The sequence below is a fragment of the Chlamydomonas reinhardtii genome, chromosome 6, assembly GCF_000002595.2.
Source record: "Chlamydomonas reinhardtii strain CC-503 cw92 mt+ chromosome 6, whole genome shotgun sequence".
In the NCBI taxonomy this organism is placed as follows: Eukaryota; Viridiplantae; Chlorophyta; class Chlorophyceae; order Chlamydomonadales; family Chlamydomonadaceae; genus Chlamydomonas; species Chlamydomonas reinhardtii.
Window position 1 is genome coordinate 258,905 of NC_057009.1, and position 14,700 is coordinate 273,604.

General features: G+C 69.1%; 2 protein-coding genes across 2 annotated transcripts in view; both read right to left on the reverse strand.

The window, feature by feature from the left end:
* Positions 1–74: 74 nt before the first annotated feature.
* Positions 75–11,020, reverse strand: CHLRE_06g250850v5 (uncharacterized protein). The gene is made up of 20 exons (XM_043062601.1): positions 10,673–11,020; positions 10,413–10,557; positions 10,173–10,190; positions 9,740–9,889; positions 9,338–9,527; positions 8,692–8,891; positions 8,193–8,447; positions 7,669–8,032; positions 7,222–7,528; positions 6,788–6,983; positions 6,506–6,649; positions 6,094–6,267; positions 5,568–5,716; positions 5,040–5,230; positions 4,497–4,740; positions 3,286–4,189; positions 2,958–3,069; positions 2,637–2,712; positions 2,185–2,303; positions 75–1,900 (listed from the first exon to the last, which is right to left on the reverse strand). The coding sequence occupies exons 1-20, from the start codon at positions 10,687–10,689 to the stop codon at positions 1,569–1,571; spliced, it is 4,287 nt and encodes a 1,428-aa protein (XP_042923307.1). The 5' UTR covers positions 10,690–11,020; the 3' UTR covers positions 75–1,568.
* A 98-nt stretch (positions 11,021–11,118) lies between these two features.
* CHLRE_06g250902v5 (uncharacterized protein) overlaps positions 11,119–14,700 on the reverse strand; it is a 12,382-nt gene continuing 8,800 nt past the window's right edge. Inside the window, exons 12-19 of the mRNA XM_043062602.1 lie at positions 14,569–14,697; positions 14,240–14,392; positions 13,959–14,114; positions 13,599–13,754; positions 13,270–13,347; positions 12,702–13,059; positions 12,237–12,433; positions 11,119–11,958 (exon numbers count right to left, since the gene is read on the reverse strand). Coding sequence (XP_042923308.1) covers positions 11,671–11,958; positions 12,237–12,433; positions 12,702–13,059; positions 13,270–13,347; positions 13,599–13,754; positions 13,959–14,114; positions 14,240–14,392; positions 14,569–14,697 — 1,515 coding nt within the window. The 3' untranslated portion in view covers positions 11,119–11,670. The remainder of the gene's footprint in view (positions 11,959–12,236; positions 12,434–12,701; positions 13,060–13,269; positions 13,348–13,598; positions 13,755–13,958; positions 14,115–14,239; positions 14,393–14,568; positions 14,698–14,700) is intronic.

Consider the following 14,700-nt stretch of genomic DNA (forward strand, 5'->3'; position numbering starts at 1 on the left):
CGGTACTGGCGCGGCACGGCGGCAGCGTTCGACCCGGCCCGGCTCGGCCCCGATCCCCCGGGCCGCGGCCTGCAACGGAGCGAGGCTACTTAATCTGTGATGCACATGGGCTTATCCATGAAATGACAGCGCACGCAGAGCTGCCGTGCATAGCGCCTTGCACGTATGCATGCCGCCATAGCACTCGCTGCTGGCTCGCCCTGGCGCACTCCGCTCGCACAAACCACCATCCGCAACATCAACCCAAGTGCCCTGTTCAGGACCACACAAGCGATTCACGAACAGCACGAACTTAGGGACTCAGGACAAGCACCCGCCATCTGTGCATGCCGTATCGTACCCCGATGTTTGGGCTGGGCCCACCAAGCGAAGCGAATCGGGGGTGGTGGGGGGGCGAAGCCCCCCAGACCCTGTCCGTGCGTGCGTGTGTCGGTTCCCAAAGTATATCGTACTTGTCCTGTTGTCCAAACCGCTTCTGCCGCGACTACCAGCCACTCGCCCATGTCTTGGCGTCGCAAGTTTGGTTGTTGGGTGTTGCCGTCACGTCGTCAGGTACCAGTAGTGCCATGGCCGCATGGGTCTCATGGAGCCAACAGCCTCGGGCGTCGCCATGGCGCGGGAGGCCCCACAGCAGGTGCCGGCGGCGGAGCACGCCTGCACGCGCCCGGTTTACAACTCCCGACTCCACAGCGGCCGAGGCCGCGTCCATGCACGGTCCACAGCCGCGCGCCACTGCAACCCAGCCTCAGCGTCCACAGGCCCAGCAGCCGCCCAGGCAGGGCTGCACCACCACTCAGCCCCACAGCCGGATCCAGACGTGTACGGTACCGCGCTGACGGGGCACCATACCACAGCCCAGCCGCCACAGAGCGACCGTACATGTGCGCAACATCAGTACGTGTGCAGGGCACCCCGCGCAGGCTAGCGTCCTGGAGCGCGCCACAAAGCCGTACCTCGAGGCACGAAACCTTCAGAAACTGGTGAATTGGCATATTATGGCCTCATGCCGTTCGAGCCTGGATGCCTCATTCGCACCAACTCACATAACGCTACTGTATACTTTGTCCTACTTCGCTCCAGCCGCTCCGAAAGCCACGTTAAAGGTAACTTTATTTCCATCCTGCCAGTGCATCGCTGCACCCACTGTGTCGGCCTGCACTGCCTGTCGCGATCTTGTCCTATTAGTGCAGGTAGGTGCAGGCGAACGGCGGCTGCACCCCTTCCCGGCCCCTGCCTCCGTCTCACGCTCAACACCGCACATACCGTAACAGTACATCTCAGGCGCATGCAGGCGTCATGCCCACACACTGCCTTACACGCAGCCCGACCCCATCCGTGCGCATGCTGGCTGCCGCGTGGGCGCTGCCCGGACTGCAGCCGCCGCCGCTGTCTGGGCGGCCGCCGCGGCGGGAACCCGGGCGGTGAGGGAACAGCGCCCGCACATGGCCGCACACGGCCGCCTGCAGCTCCACACACGGCCGCCCGCAGCCGTACACCCGCACAGGCCCGCTCACGGCCGGTGTGCGCCCGCTGACGTGCGGAGGCACACATGCCAGCCTTGTCCGCGCCTACTCGGCCTTACGCTTGCTGGGGCCCTGCGCCTTGCGAGTACGGCGGCGCGGCGCTGGGCCCTCCTCCCGCTCCTCCTCCCGCTCCTGCTCGGGCGCCTCCTCCCGCTCCTGCTCTGGCGCTTGCTCCTTCTTCCGCTGCCGCGGCAGGCTGGGGTTGTGCCTGAGGCTGCGCGCCCTGTCGTGGTCCGAGCTGAGCGCCCAGCCCGCCGCCGCCACCCGCCGGATGAGTGCGGCCTCGATGTCCTTGGCGGCGCTGCTGCCGCCCGCCTCGCTGGGCACCAGGCAGTACACGGCGCGCAGGCTGGTGTGCACGCGCGCGCCGCGGGAGCCTGCACGCGGAGGGGAGCGAAGGCGCAGGGGTGGGGGGTCAGCGATGTGGGTTAGCGGGGGGGGGGGTGAAGAAGAGGTCCGCAGGAGGCGAGTGGGGGTGCGGGGCAGCTGGATGGCCCAACAAGTCGGCCCGGAGGAGGTGGGTGGGTGGAGCTGGGCGGGAGGAGACCACTGCGCGCGCACCAAGCCGCAGCAGCGCCCCGCGCGACTGCCACGCACGCCGGTTTGCCATGCTTCCGTCCCTGCTACCCGTCTCCCCCCTCCCCCTCCCCCTCCCGCTCACCGGGCACGGTCAGCGACTTGTTGGCCGCCTTGCGCTCCCGCGTCTCCCTGCTGCGGTGCTCCTTCACGCGGACCCTGACGTCGTCCGACTCGCCCACATACAGCTGCCCGTCCCACTGCCTGCAGGGAGGGCAGCGGCGGCAGGTGTGTGTGGGGTGGTGGTGGTGATGGAGAGTATTAGGCGGAGACAGTGATAAACAGGCGCAGCGTTACACGTACTCAGTAACAGGCAGGGAGGGGGCCATGTTCACAACCGGTAGGTACAGGTACAGGTGCACATGCCAGCTGTACCGGACCAGCCCCGCCAGCGCGCCCTTTGCCCTACGCCCCGCCCCGCCCCCGCCCCGCCCCGCCCCGCCCCGCCCCGCCAGCGCGCCCTATGCCCTACGCCCCACCCCGCTCCTCGCCCCGCTCCTCGCCCCGCCCCGCTCCTCGCCCCGCCCCGGCGCTCACCGCAGGACATACACCGCCGACTGCCCGCTGTGCCCCGGCGCCGGCACCAGGTCCGCGTCCACCCAGTGTATGTGGCCTGGGGATGTGGGGGTGGGAGGGAGGGACAGCGCAGCAGGGTGACGAGGAGGGCGAGGGAGTGTAAGGCCACCGATTGCTGGGTCCGCCGTGTCTGCTGCTGCGTGCGTGTAGTAAACCAAGCGCACGGTGAGTGGGACGCAGCATGTGCCCCCTGTGCCCCCCTGTGCCCCCTGTGTCAGCCGCCTGGCTCCGGTGTGCCGTGTCTGCAGCCCTGTGGCTCTGTGGCTTTGTGCGGCGGCTCACCTATCTCCGCCTCCAGGGCCTCGCCGCCGCTGGCCACTCGCGCCGCCGCCACCGCCTCCCGCACCAGGTGGCGCAGGTCGCGGCCCACGAGCAGCAGCACCGAGTCAGCTTCCTAGGGGAGGCCGAAAGAGAGGGCGCAAAGGGCGTGAAGAGCGAGAGGAGAGGGCGGGAGGCCGGTAAGTGGGGCAAAGGATAAGCGGGACGGGGTAGCGGGCAGGGCGGGGTAGCGGGCAGGTCGGGCTGTGGCCCGCCCGGTGCAGGTGCGCCGCCGACTCCCCTCGGCCCCCTCCACCACCTGACCACCACCACCAGGCCGGACCGGACACACCTGCGGAGACACCGCCCCACGTCCCGTCGTGCCCGCCTCCGGCCCTGCCGGCACCGCTGCTGGGGCCGCCTCCGCCGCGGCGCCGACGGCAGCCGCCGCCCCCGCCGCCCCCGCCTCCGTTGCCGGCCACGTCTCCTCGGCGGCCGGCCAGGCGGGCGCGCTGGGCTCCTCCTGCTCCTGCTGCCCCTGCCCCTGCTGCCCCTGGCTGCTGCTGGCCGCGCTGCTGCTGCCGCTGTGGCGCACCACCAGCGGCGCCTCCGCCCACTCGGCCGCTTCCTCCTGCAGGGCCGCCTCCACGGGCGTGCCGGGCTCGCCCACACGCCGCACAGGCGGCCAGCAGCTCTGCGCCGCCGCCGCGCCCACAGCCGCCTCGCCAGCCGCGCCCACAGCCGCGCCGGCGCTGGCTCCGTGGGTCGGCTGCAGCGGCTGCAGCTGCTGGGGGTGGTGTTGTGCGCTGTAGGCGGCGGCGCGGGCGGCCGTCATCATCCCGCCCAGCACCACCTCGTGTGCCGCCGCCGCCGCCAGCACCTCGCGCTGCAGCCCGCAGTCCGCCGCCACCTGCAGGGCCAGGCTGCGCAGGCACACCTGCCCCTCCACCACCCGCCGGGTGGGCCGCAGCACCTCCACACCGGCACCACCGGCACCACCGGCACCACCGGCACACGGCTCGGGCCGCACCTCCATGGCCCAGAACTGCAGCCTGCGCTGCTGCTCCAGCGGCCGCAGCAGGTAGACCAGGTCGTGCAGGTGCGTGGCGAACACGCCCGCCGCCCCCGCCGCCACCAGGTCCTCCACCACCGCGGCCGCCAGCGCGCTGCCCGCCACCACCTCCGTGCCCTTGCCCAGCTCGTCCAGCAGCACCAGGCTGCTGCTGCGCTCGCGCCGCGACACAGCCAGCGTGTTGCTGAGGGCGTAGAGGCGGGGGGGGGATTACACTCATGATCAGTTAAGAAAGTGGTAGACGGGGGAAGGGTGTTGGCCGTTCATGGAGGACGGAGTGATTAAAGCACTCCGGGGAAGGGACGGAACCCATGCAGGGTTGGGTGGCTTGGGTGGGACAGCTCACGTTCCTCCCCCTTGTACTCTCCTGTGGCCTCGGCCCCACGCCTCGGCCCTGCCCCTGCCCGCCTTCCCATGCTGTCCCCGCTGCCCGGCTCTGCCCCTCGTCCCAGCCCCCTACTGCCCCCCCCCTCCCCCCCGCCGCCACTCACGCCGTGTCCTCCATCTCCACTGCAAACGCGCTCTTGCCCTCCATGGGCGAGTCCCCGCTGAAGTTGCGCAGGCTGAGGGCCCGCAGCCACGTGGCAGACAGCGCCAGGCGCAGGCCGGACCCGGAGGAGGCGGAGGCGGAGGTCGGGTTGGGCGGGTATCCGTGCCCGTGCCCCGCCGGCACCGCCAGGCCGCACACGGACAGCAGCGCGGCGGCCGCCACACTGCGCAGCACAGTGGACTTGCCTGCGCAGTGTGTGTGTGTGGGGGGGGGTGGCAGGCGTGGCGGGGCGGGGCGGGCGTGGAGGAGGGGAGGGAGGGAGGCCGACGGAGGCCGACGGAGGCAGGGAGGCAGGGAGGGCACGCACACGCAGTCCAGGGGAGCCTGCTGCGACACGTCGCCCCGCACGCCGCATGCCCCCCGGGGCCCATTCCCCCCTCCCAGCCAAACACGCCCCACGCCCCACGCCCCCGCCCCCGCACTCCCAAGCATGCTACGCAGCACCTGCACCCCGCCCCCGCCCCCGTACACGCCCGCCACCCACCCGCCATGTTGGGCCCGGTCAGCAGCGCCAGACGGCCCGCCTCGCAGCGCACGTCGTTGCGCACCGCCTCCCGCGGGTCCATCCAGTACGGCCACAGCCCCGGCAGCCGCAGGTCCACCCGCCGGCCCGGGCAGCAGCCGGCGGCGGGGCTGCCGGGCGGAGCCAGCGTGTGCGCCCGCGGCATGTCGGGCCTGTGTGCGTGCGTTGGGGCAAACAGGCAGACACGGCGGTGTGCGGGCTGTAACAACCATTCCACCACACTGCCGCCGAAGCGGGTGGTGTCCTTGAAAGCCGGGAGGCTACAGACACGATCATAGCCATCGCTAGATACACATACCCAGTCGCGCAGCACACAGCTTCTGCCCCTGAGCAAGCCCGCATTCCCTTGACACAGCCCGCACTCACTCCCGAGCCCGCAACTGCCCGCCCCCCATGCGACTGTTTCCTTACGGGATTGGTTCAACGTTAACCCCCTGCATCACTGCCTTCCCGCCCCCCAAGCCCGCACCCCCGCTTCCCCCCGCTCACCAGTTCCACCCCGCCTGCTTGGCCCGCACCACGTGTGCGGCCAGCGCCGCGAAGGCCACCGCCAGCTCGTTGGCGGCCAGCAGCGCCACCAGGTGGCCGCCGGGGCCCGAGTGCAGGTCGCGACACAGGTCACGGAGCAGGCGCCGGGACTGCAAGGCCGAGACGGCGGAGGGAAACAGGGCATATGAACAGCCCAGGAAAAAGGGCGATGCCTATGCCTGTGCCTACGCCTGTGCCTGTGCCTGTGCCTGTGCCTGTGCCTGTGCCTGTGCCTGCGCCTGTGCCCGCGCCTGCGCCTGCGCCTGCGCCTGTGCCTGTGCCTGTGCCTGTGCCTGTGCCTGTGCCTGTGCCTGCGTCTGTGCCTGCGTCTGAGCCTGTGCCTGTGCGGACAGTACCCCCCCCCCCCGCTCCTCGCCGCAATCGCCCCCCCCCTCGGTTGGCTTGCTTCTGGGTTCTGGAACTAACTATCCCTCCTCCTCTCCCTCCCTGTCCTTCTCCCCCGCCCCCCCGTCTCTTGCCCCCGCACCTCCTTGTCCGCCGCCTCCACCGCCTCCACGTAGGCCAGGGTGGCGGCCTGCACCGCGCGGCTGGTCCAGCGGTCCGCCTCGGGCCGCCCCTTGCGGTTCAGCGGCCGCACCAGCTCCAGCCCGCCGGCAGTGCGCACCTGCTCCTGCGCGTTGCGCTCGGCGGCACCCGTCAGCTGCGGAGGCGGCAGCGGGGAACGAGCGGCGGCACAGGGTGACCGGGTGACAGGGAATGAGGGTTGTGCAAGGATGAGGCGGCCGCGCACGTGTACACGCCCGGGTGCCGCCAGCGCAGGAGGAGATGGCGTTGCACTGCGCACCTGCCGTGGTCCGACCGGCAGCGAGCAGCCCGCCAGCCAGACTGCGAGCCCGTGATTCCACCCGACCCGCCCCGCCCGCCCTGCCCGCACGCACCCGCTTGCCTCCAGCTCCCACCAGCCGCACCCACACCGCGTCGTCGTGCGGCGCCAGTCGGACCTCCGCCGCCACCCGCGCCTTCTCCATCGCCGCCGCCAGCACCAGCAGCTCGGACACAAGGGCCGCGCGCCGCGACTCCACCTGCAGGAGGCAGGGAGGGCGGGGGGCGCGTAAGCAGGAGCACGGGGACCAATGTCACACGCGCGCGCGTGTTGTATCAGGTGCTGGGTCGGCCTCCCCGGCCCCCTGCTGCCCTCCCCCCCTCCCCTGCTGGCCCACCTGGCTCGCCTGCACCCGCATGCACTGCGGCCGCACCGCCAGCCGGTACCGCTCCAGCCGCCCCACCAGCCGCCCCACCTCCCACAGCGCGTCAGCAGCCAGGCGCGCGCCCGGAGCCCCCGGCGGCGGCAGGAAGGGCTGCAGCGCGGCGGGCAGCTGCAGCTGGGGGAGGCCGCCCGCACCCAACACCACCGGCCTGCAGGGAGGAGCGCAGGTCCGGGACGCACGAGAGTATGTGAGCAAGTGAGCATGAGGGCTGCCTGTCAGTCCGTCAAACAGTCCGTCAAACAGTGCGTACCTGCGGATGCTGAGTGAGCTCACAGCAGCCAGGTAGCGCGACCCCAAGCTGGAGCCCCAGCCTCCGCGTCCTGACCTCCGCGTCCTGACCGCCACGTCCTGACCTCCACGTCCCCCCACACTCCTCCGCATCTCACCTGGCCGGCGCTACTTCCGCTGCCTCGCCCTCACCCTCATCCTCATCCCGACTGCCGGTGGGGCTGCCGCCCGCCGCCTCCGCCATGCCGCCCAGGGCCGCCAGCTCCGCCGCCTGCGGCACCACCGCGGCAATGGCCTCCGCCGCCGCCCGGCACTTGTTCGCCAGCTCCTGCGGCGGCACCTCGGCCCAGGCGGTGCCGCCGCGTGCGTCCAGCGACCAGCGCAGCACGCCCAGCAGCGCGCAGTGCATCTCAGCCATGGCGGGGCCGGGCAGCACCAGCAGGTCCACCACACGTGTCAGCATCACTGCGGGGCAGGCATTACCGTGGCGGTGGCACACAGGAGGTGGGGACAGGAAGGGGCCCAGACGGGGCTCCGCGAGCGGCGGCGGCGGTGCCGGCGGTCCCAACCCCACCGCCTCGCCTCGCCTCCCCCTGACGCCCTACCGTGCATCTCCCGCAGTGTGTTGTGCCCCGCCACGCCCGTCTGCAGCAGCGCGATGATGCGCGGCCCGGCAATGGACGTGACCATCACAGGCAGCGCGGGCGCCCCAGGACCGGGCGCCGCCAGGTGTCCACACACCACCCGGATGTCCTCAGCGGCGGTGGGCGGCGGCGGCAGCAGCAGCAGCAGCCGGAACCAGTCCCGCACAGCCGCCGGCACGCCGTCACCCAGGGCCGCCGCCAGCAGCGACGGCACGCCGCGCGCCCCGCCCAGCCCCAGCTGCGTCACTGTGGACAGCGACGGCGGCAGCGGGGCCGGCGCCACACCGCCGTCGTCGGCTGGCAGGGCCGAGCCACCCACGGACAACTGCAGTCGCGGCGAGGGGGTGGTTGAGGGCGCAGTAAGGCCGTCTGCAGACCCTCGTTGCACTGCATGATCAAGATGCATGATCATTCAAATGCCACACAGGAGCCGCACATGCGCCAACCACACGCGCCACGGCCGCAGGGCCCCTCGGCCGCCGCACCTTCATGCAGTCGCTGGTGGTCCGGTCCAGCCCCAGCTGCCGGCACAGCGTGGCCACAAAGCCGCCCACGTCGGGGCCGGCCACGCCCTCCCAGGCCTCGCTGCTGCCGGCCACTCCGCCGCCGCCACCACTGCGCGCAGCTGCCACCGCCGCCGCTGCTGCCGCTGCCGCGGCGCGGACTCCAGCGGGCGGCGGCGCGGACTTGAACTCGGCCACTGTGACGCCGAGCTGTGAGGCCAGCTCGCGGGCCAGAGACTGCGGGGAAGCACACCGGAGCGAGGGGGGGGAGAGGAGAGGGGCACGTAATGCTGGCCTCCTCCAGGTTTGCTTAGCACAGCCACAGCCCCGGAGCACAGTGACGCCCACGTGCCCTGCTCGCCATAGCAGCACACCCGGCCGGCAGCAGCAGCCTCAGCTCACCCCCACATACCCAGCATCCCGCCCGCCCGCAGCAGCCTCAGCTCATCCCCAGCATCCCGCCCGCACCGCCCGCACGCACCGCCCTCCTGCCTCCCGCCGCCGCCTGCTGTCTCTCCCTCTCCGCCACGCTGGTGTGCAGGTACAGCGGCTGCGCCAGGCCCGTGGCGTGCAGCTGCGCCGCCAGCGCCTCCGCGCCCAGCAGCGCCGTCACGTCCAGCCGGTTGCGGGCGGCGCAGTAGCGGAACAGCCGGTAGCCGTCGCCGCTGGGCACAGACACGCCTGGGGGCCAGGCGGGAGAGGGCGGAGCGGGCAGGCGGGCATGACCGCATGGGGGTGGGAGGTAGACACCGCAAGCGGGTGGGCGATGGCGCAGCGAGGAACATGCCGCTGCCGGCGTCGCATCAGCCACTTGCGCGTGTACGTGTACGTGCACGTGCACGTGCATGCGCCGACGCCACCACCTAGGTTGACCGCCACCACTCCATGAATGTGCATGTGTACATGTCCGTACTCGCACTGTTCCATGCTGTCGCCACCCACTCCGTTCTGTGCCACCATGTCACACACGCCGCAACAGCCCAAAGCGCACCCCCCCTTCCCGTGCCCCTGCCTTGTGCCTGTTGTTCCCTGCTGGGAAGGCGAGACCAACCCGTCCCCCACACGCAACACCACACACACACACGCACACACACACATACCCCCCCCACACACACACACACGCGCACCTGTGATGGGCCTGGGCAGCGGCGTGTCGTCCACCGCCACGGCCTCATCCTCCACGTCCCCAAACAGGTAGTAGGGGCTGGAGGCGCTCACCAGCGGCATCAGCTGCCGCACCTTGGTGGGCAGCGCGCTGAAGCCGCCGCCCGCCCGGCCGGAGCCCCGGGCCAGGTCGCCCACCTCCTCCACTATGGCCTGTGTGGTGGCGGGCGGTCGGGTGGGCGGCCAGGTGGGCGGGTGGGGACATGCGGCGGGAGACAGCGGGCGGGCCTTGGAGTATCCAGGGCAATGGGATGCGCGATTGCCGTAAGCGCCAGGGGTGCGCGAGGCCGGGGTCCACACAGGAGATGCCACGACGCACCCAGCCACCCGCCCCGCCCCTCGCGCCGCCTGCGTGTCGGTCTCACCACCACGAACCCGGCTCCTATGAGCCTGTTGAGCTGCTGCCTGAGCGTGCTGGGCGCCTTGGGGAAGCCGGCCTTGGCCACGCCCGACAGCGGCGTCATGGGGTTGAGGCCGCAGTGCTGGCACAGCACCAGCGCGTCGAAACCCACTGCCTGCAGGGGCGCGGTGCGGGAGGGGTGGGACGGGTGGGGGAGGGGAGGTGGGGAGGGAGGTGGGGACGGAGGTGGTGAGCAGGCGCGCATACAGGGAGCAGGGGCAGGGCACGGGCGGTCAGGGGCTGTCAAGGGGCAGATTGATGGATGTGCCTGCGGTGCAGTGGTGTGCGACTTGGCTGGAGACACGCGCGGGCAGCAGCCTGCACCGCGGTATCCAGGACTCCCAGCCCGCACAGATCCCACCCACCCACATCCCCATCCCACCCACGCGTGTGCTCACCTCGTAGAAGTCACCAATCTGCATGCGGTGCAGCGCGGCACAGCGTGGAGTGCCGTCGGTGTATGCCACGTAGAGACATGTGCGGACAGGGGACAGAGGACAGGGGCGGGCCGCAGCGACTGAGGAGCGGTAAAATGAACTCGGAAACCAGGACACGCCGTGTGTGGTATACTGCCCCCACCCTCTTCCACACCCTCGCCCGCCCTTCGACGGCGGCTGTATGGGTGAATGCTGACTCACCCGTACCAGCACCACCGCCGTGCTGTGTTTCTTCTTCGCGCTGAGGAACTCGCCGTAGCACTGTATGCGCGACTTGGCGCGGAGCTTGGCCAGCCCCAGGGGGTGCTCCCAGTCCAGGGAGCCCAGCAGCCCGCTAAGCTCCGGCCTACGCCGCACCATGACATTACAATAGGCTTATAGCGAATGCAGCGCGCCGAGCTCTGCATCGCAACGAGATAAAGAAAATCGGGCCGCTGCAGTCCGCGACGAGACCGACGCACTTTTCGATGGCAGCCATCTGCTTGCGCCAGTATTGGGAAGCTTCTGGCGTGATGGTATCATCGCCATGCGCTCTGGTTGCCGAGCAAAGCAGCCGGTAGACGGTCCCCCGACGGCTAATGCGCTGAGGGATCTCCCCGCCCAGCGCATACTTGCTAAGCGGTTTGTGAGGAGGCACTAGTGGTGTGCAGTAAGAAGGAGGTCTCGTCACCGCGTGCTGGGGTCTCTTGACGCTGAAAACCGCCGCGACCAGGTTTTGGCACCCGCGGGTCAACAAGGCCACCGGCCGCAGCGGCTGCACTCGTCTTAACATGTTTTGGTGGTCTACATAATGGTGTTTGTGTCAGATGTGGGTGCACAAGGTTGCGGTATGGCGCCTTGAAAGCGGCAACGGCTTTGAAGCCGTCAGTAATAGATCCGGAACCCGCCGCACGATCAGCGTCCCCATTTCTTGTGTTCCTTACAACGGGCACGCATCATGGGCACGCCTGGCCCTTATAATACCTTTCGAATCTTCAGTAACCAGCTTGGTGAACCAACTTACTATCCGTTGGAAGTCCAGCAGGTAGCACGCCTTCCATAGCATACCAACAGTAACGCATGCCCCCCGCACTCGGAGCCACTGCCCCGCCCCTGGCCGTATCCAGGCCGTAATCACCACATCATACAGCGCAACCACCCTCGACAGCGGACTATTACTGCCCAACCGAACGGGGGCATCATGCATCAATCAACACTCTTAAGCCCTGCATGACGGCAGTACCCCGTCACGAGACCTCCTGCCTGCTGCTCTGGAGCCGCGGGTGCCTGGCAGCACAAGCACATACGGTACAATGAACTCTTTCTCCGACCGCTCCGACAGGACCCTACCGGACCCACTCTCAGACCAAAACTGTACACAAACCGCTCACCGCCTCACATCAACGCAAGAAAACCCCAGATCCTTCCCTAGGCGCCCCGCTGCTGCCCACCACCAGACTACGGTACTTGCGGCGCCCGCTCACGGCTCGTAGTTGAGCATGGTGCTGAGCCAGCGCTCCGCGTCCTTGATGTCCATCTTCTTGCGCGCGGCGTAGTCCTCCACCTGCTCGCGCGTGATCTTGCCCACCGCGAAGTAGCTGGAGCACTTGCCGCCGAAGTACAGGCCGCTGACGGAGGCGGCGGGCCACATGGCCAGCGACTCGGTCAGCTTGATGTCGGTGGCGGCCTCGGCGTCCAGCAGCTCCCACATGGTGCGCTTCTCGGTGTGGTCCGGCTGCGAGGGGTAGCCCGGCGCGGGGCGGATGCCCTGCAAGCGAGCAAGAGGTAATGCAGGTAGGGGACAGCGAGGGAGGGAGCCTGGTCAGGCGCTGCAAGTGCCGTGTACGGTACAAAGAGATGTTTTGAGGCCAGATCACAATTGCAGTCACAAGCGTGCAGCCGCAGCGTGCGGCCGTGATGCCTGGAGCAACGCAAGCCACACCGTAGCTACAGCCCCAACCTTGCCGCCCGCCGCGCTGCCGTCGTCTACCCCTACTTTGGATTGGAATCAGGTACCCCCTCACCCGCCCTGCTCCTCGCACGCACCTGGTACTTGACCTTGAGCATGTCGTCCACGCTCAGCTTCTCGTCCGGCGCGTAGCCCCAGTACTCGCGGCGCACCAGCTCGTGCAGCTTCTCCGCCAGCGCCTCCGCCAGGCGGTCCGCCAGCGCCTCCGCCATGATGTAGCTGTAGTCGTCGCCCGCAGCCTTGTAGCCCTCAATCACCTTCTCCAGGCCGTGGCCTGTGGCGTCAACACGCAAGAAGCCATAAGAAACACCGTGTGGTGCGAGCGATGCTACACAGCCCGCGAAAATAACGTCACCTGCTAGCTCTGCCGACACTGCTTGCTCCATCACATTGCCTCGAAGCCATGTCTGCGCCGGGTAGCATGGCCTGGCCCTATCCCACAACCGCAGCCCAACCCAACCTCACTCCTAGATGCCTCCCCTCCCCTCCCCTCCCCTCCCCTCCCCTCCCCTCCCCTCCCCTCCCCTCCCCTCCCCTCCCACCGGCTGAGCAGGCAAACATGCCCACGTAGTCCGGCACGCCGCTGCCCTTGGGCGCCACAAAGTCGCTGATGCAGTAGAAGGGCTCGCCGCCGTCCTTCTCCGCCTGCTGGCGCAGGCCCGCCAGGCGCGCCACCACCTTGGCGCGGCTGTCGTCGGCGTACACCTCGATGTCGTCGCCCACCGCGGCGGCCGGGTACAGCCCCATCACCGCGTTCAGCGTCACGCGCTTGTTGACCACGAAGTCGCGCAGCATGGCCTGCGCCTCCTCGTACAGCTTCTTGGCCTCCGAGCCCACCGTGGCGTCGTTGAAGATGCGCGGGAAGCCGCGGTTGGGGTAGCGGCCGCGCAGCTGCCACACCTGCGCAACGGGTTGCGTGGGATGGGAGGAAACTGGCGTTACGACGGTGTGCGCCATGCCGGCCCAGTCTGTTCGCTGGAAGGCCGCCAAAAGCCAAGCCCGTCCCTTCATCAATTGCCACTGCTCCCATACCGTTCACCATCACTGGCGCCTTTTGCGCCAGCCCCTGCGCTAGCCTCACTCATCAGCTGCAGCCTGCCCAGCCCGCACCTGGAAGAAGGGGTTCCAGTCGATGTAGTCCAGCACATCCTCAATGGGGAAGGCACGGATCACCTTGTTGCCCAGCACCTGCAGGGCCAGACAGGACAGGAGGGCCACAGGGCGGAACCCGTTTCCATCTAGGCAGGCCTTCGCCACCTCACATATCTGACTTGACTATCATATGCATGCGCTTCTCGCCACGTGATAGTTAAGCTATCGCCAATCACGGCCCTGCCGCAAGCTACAACCGAGTACAGCCACGCTTCTTGCACGCGTCGTCCAGGTCCCAAACCCTGGGCCCTAGCGCCTCCCTGCCCGCTCCACGTGCCCCTCCCCACCTTCGGCTTGACGGGCTGGTTCACGGGGTCCTTCCAGTCCACGGCCAGCGCCCGCTTGCGCGCGTCCGCCAGGCTGAGGTACTTGCGGTCCTCCAGCGAGGCGTAGAACTCCTCACGCAGGTCCGCGTACTGCTCCGACACCTCCTCAATGTATGACTGCGGGCAGCACAGCACCAGGGCAGGGGAGCGCGCGTTGACGGGCAGCGGCCCAGCAAGGCGGAGCCACCGGGCGGCGCGGCCTACTCGTGCGCACATCGCTATGCTTATCTCCGGAACCCTGCCACCTCCGAGCTGCGTAGGCCGCTGTCATAGCCGTTACAATATCGCCCTGCCTCCTCGTACACGCCCAACATCCCTCACCTGGCGCTGCTTGTCGTTCTTGTCCACGAACGCCTGGCACACCGGCACACTGCGCGAGGCGTCCAGCACGTGCACCACGGGCCCGCTGTACACCGGCGCAATCTTGACGGCGGTGTGCATCTTGGAGGTGGTGGCGCCACCGATCAGCAGCGGCGTCTGGAGACAGCAAGGGACGTAGTAACACAGCGTTGTCAGGCGGGCAAGCATGGGGCAACCCTATGTTTCACACATGCTGACACTCCACCAACCTAAACGCCCAGCCACCACAACGCCTGCCCCACCTTCATGCCGCGCTCCTCCATCTTCTTGGCCACGGTCACCATCTCGTCCAGCGAGGGCGTGATGAGGCCCGACAGGCCGATAATGTCCGCCTTGTGCTCCACAGCCGCGTCCAGGATCTTCTCCCACGGCGTCATCACGCCCATGTCAATCACCTGCGGGCGCCCGGGCAGCACGCAGGGAAGCAGACACACGCTGACTTCAATACAGTGCGGTGGCAACGCGACGTGCCACTGCCCCCCCGCTACAGTTAGCACACGCGCATGCAACGAGCGTCCAGAGCCGCCGCCCCGCGCCCGCGCCCGCAGGCCCGCCCCCGCCCCCGGCGCACCTTGAAGTTGTTGCAGCCCAGCACCACTGACACAATGTTCTTGCCAATGTCGTGCACGTCACCCTTGACGGTCGCGATAAGGAAGCAACCGGCGTTGGAGTTCTCGCCCACGTTGCCGCTTAGGCGCTTCTC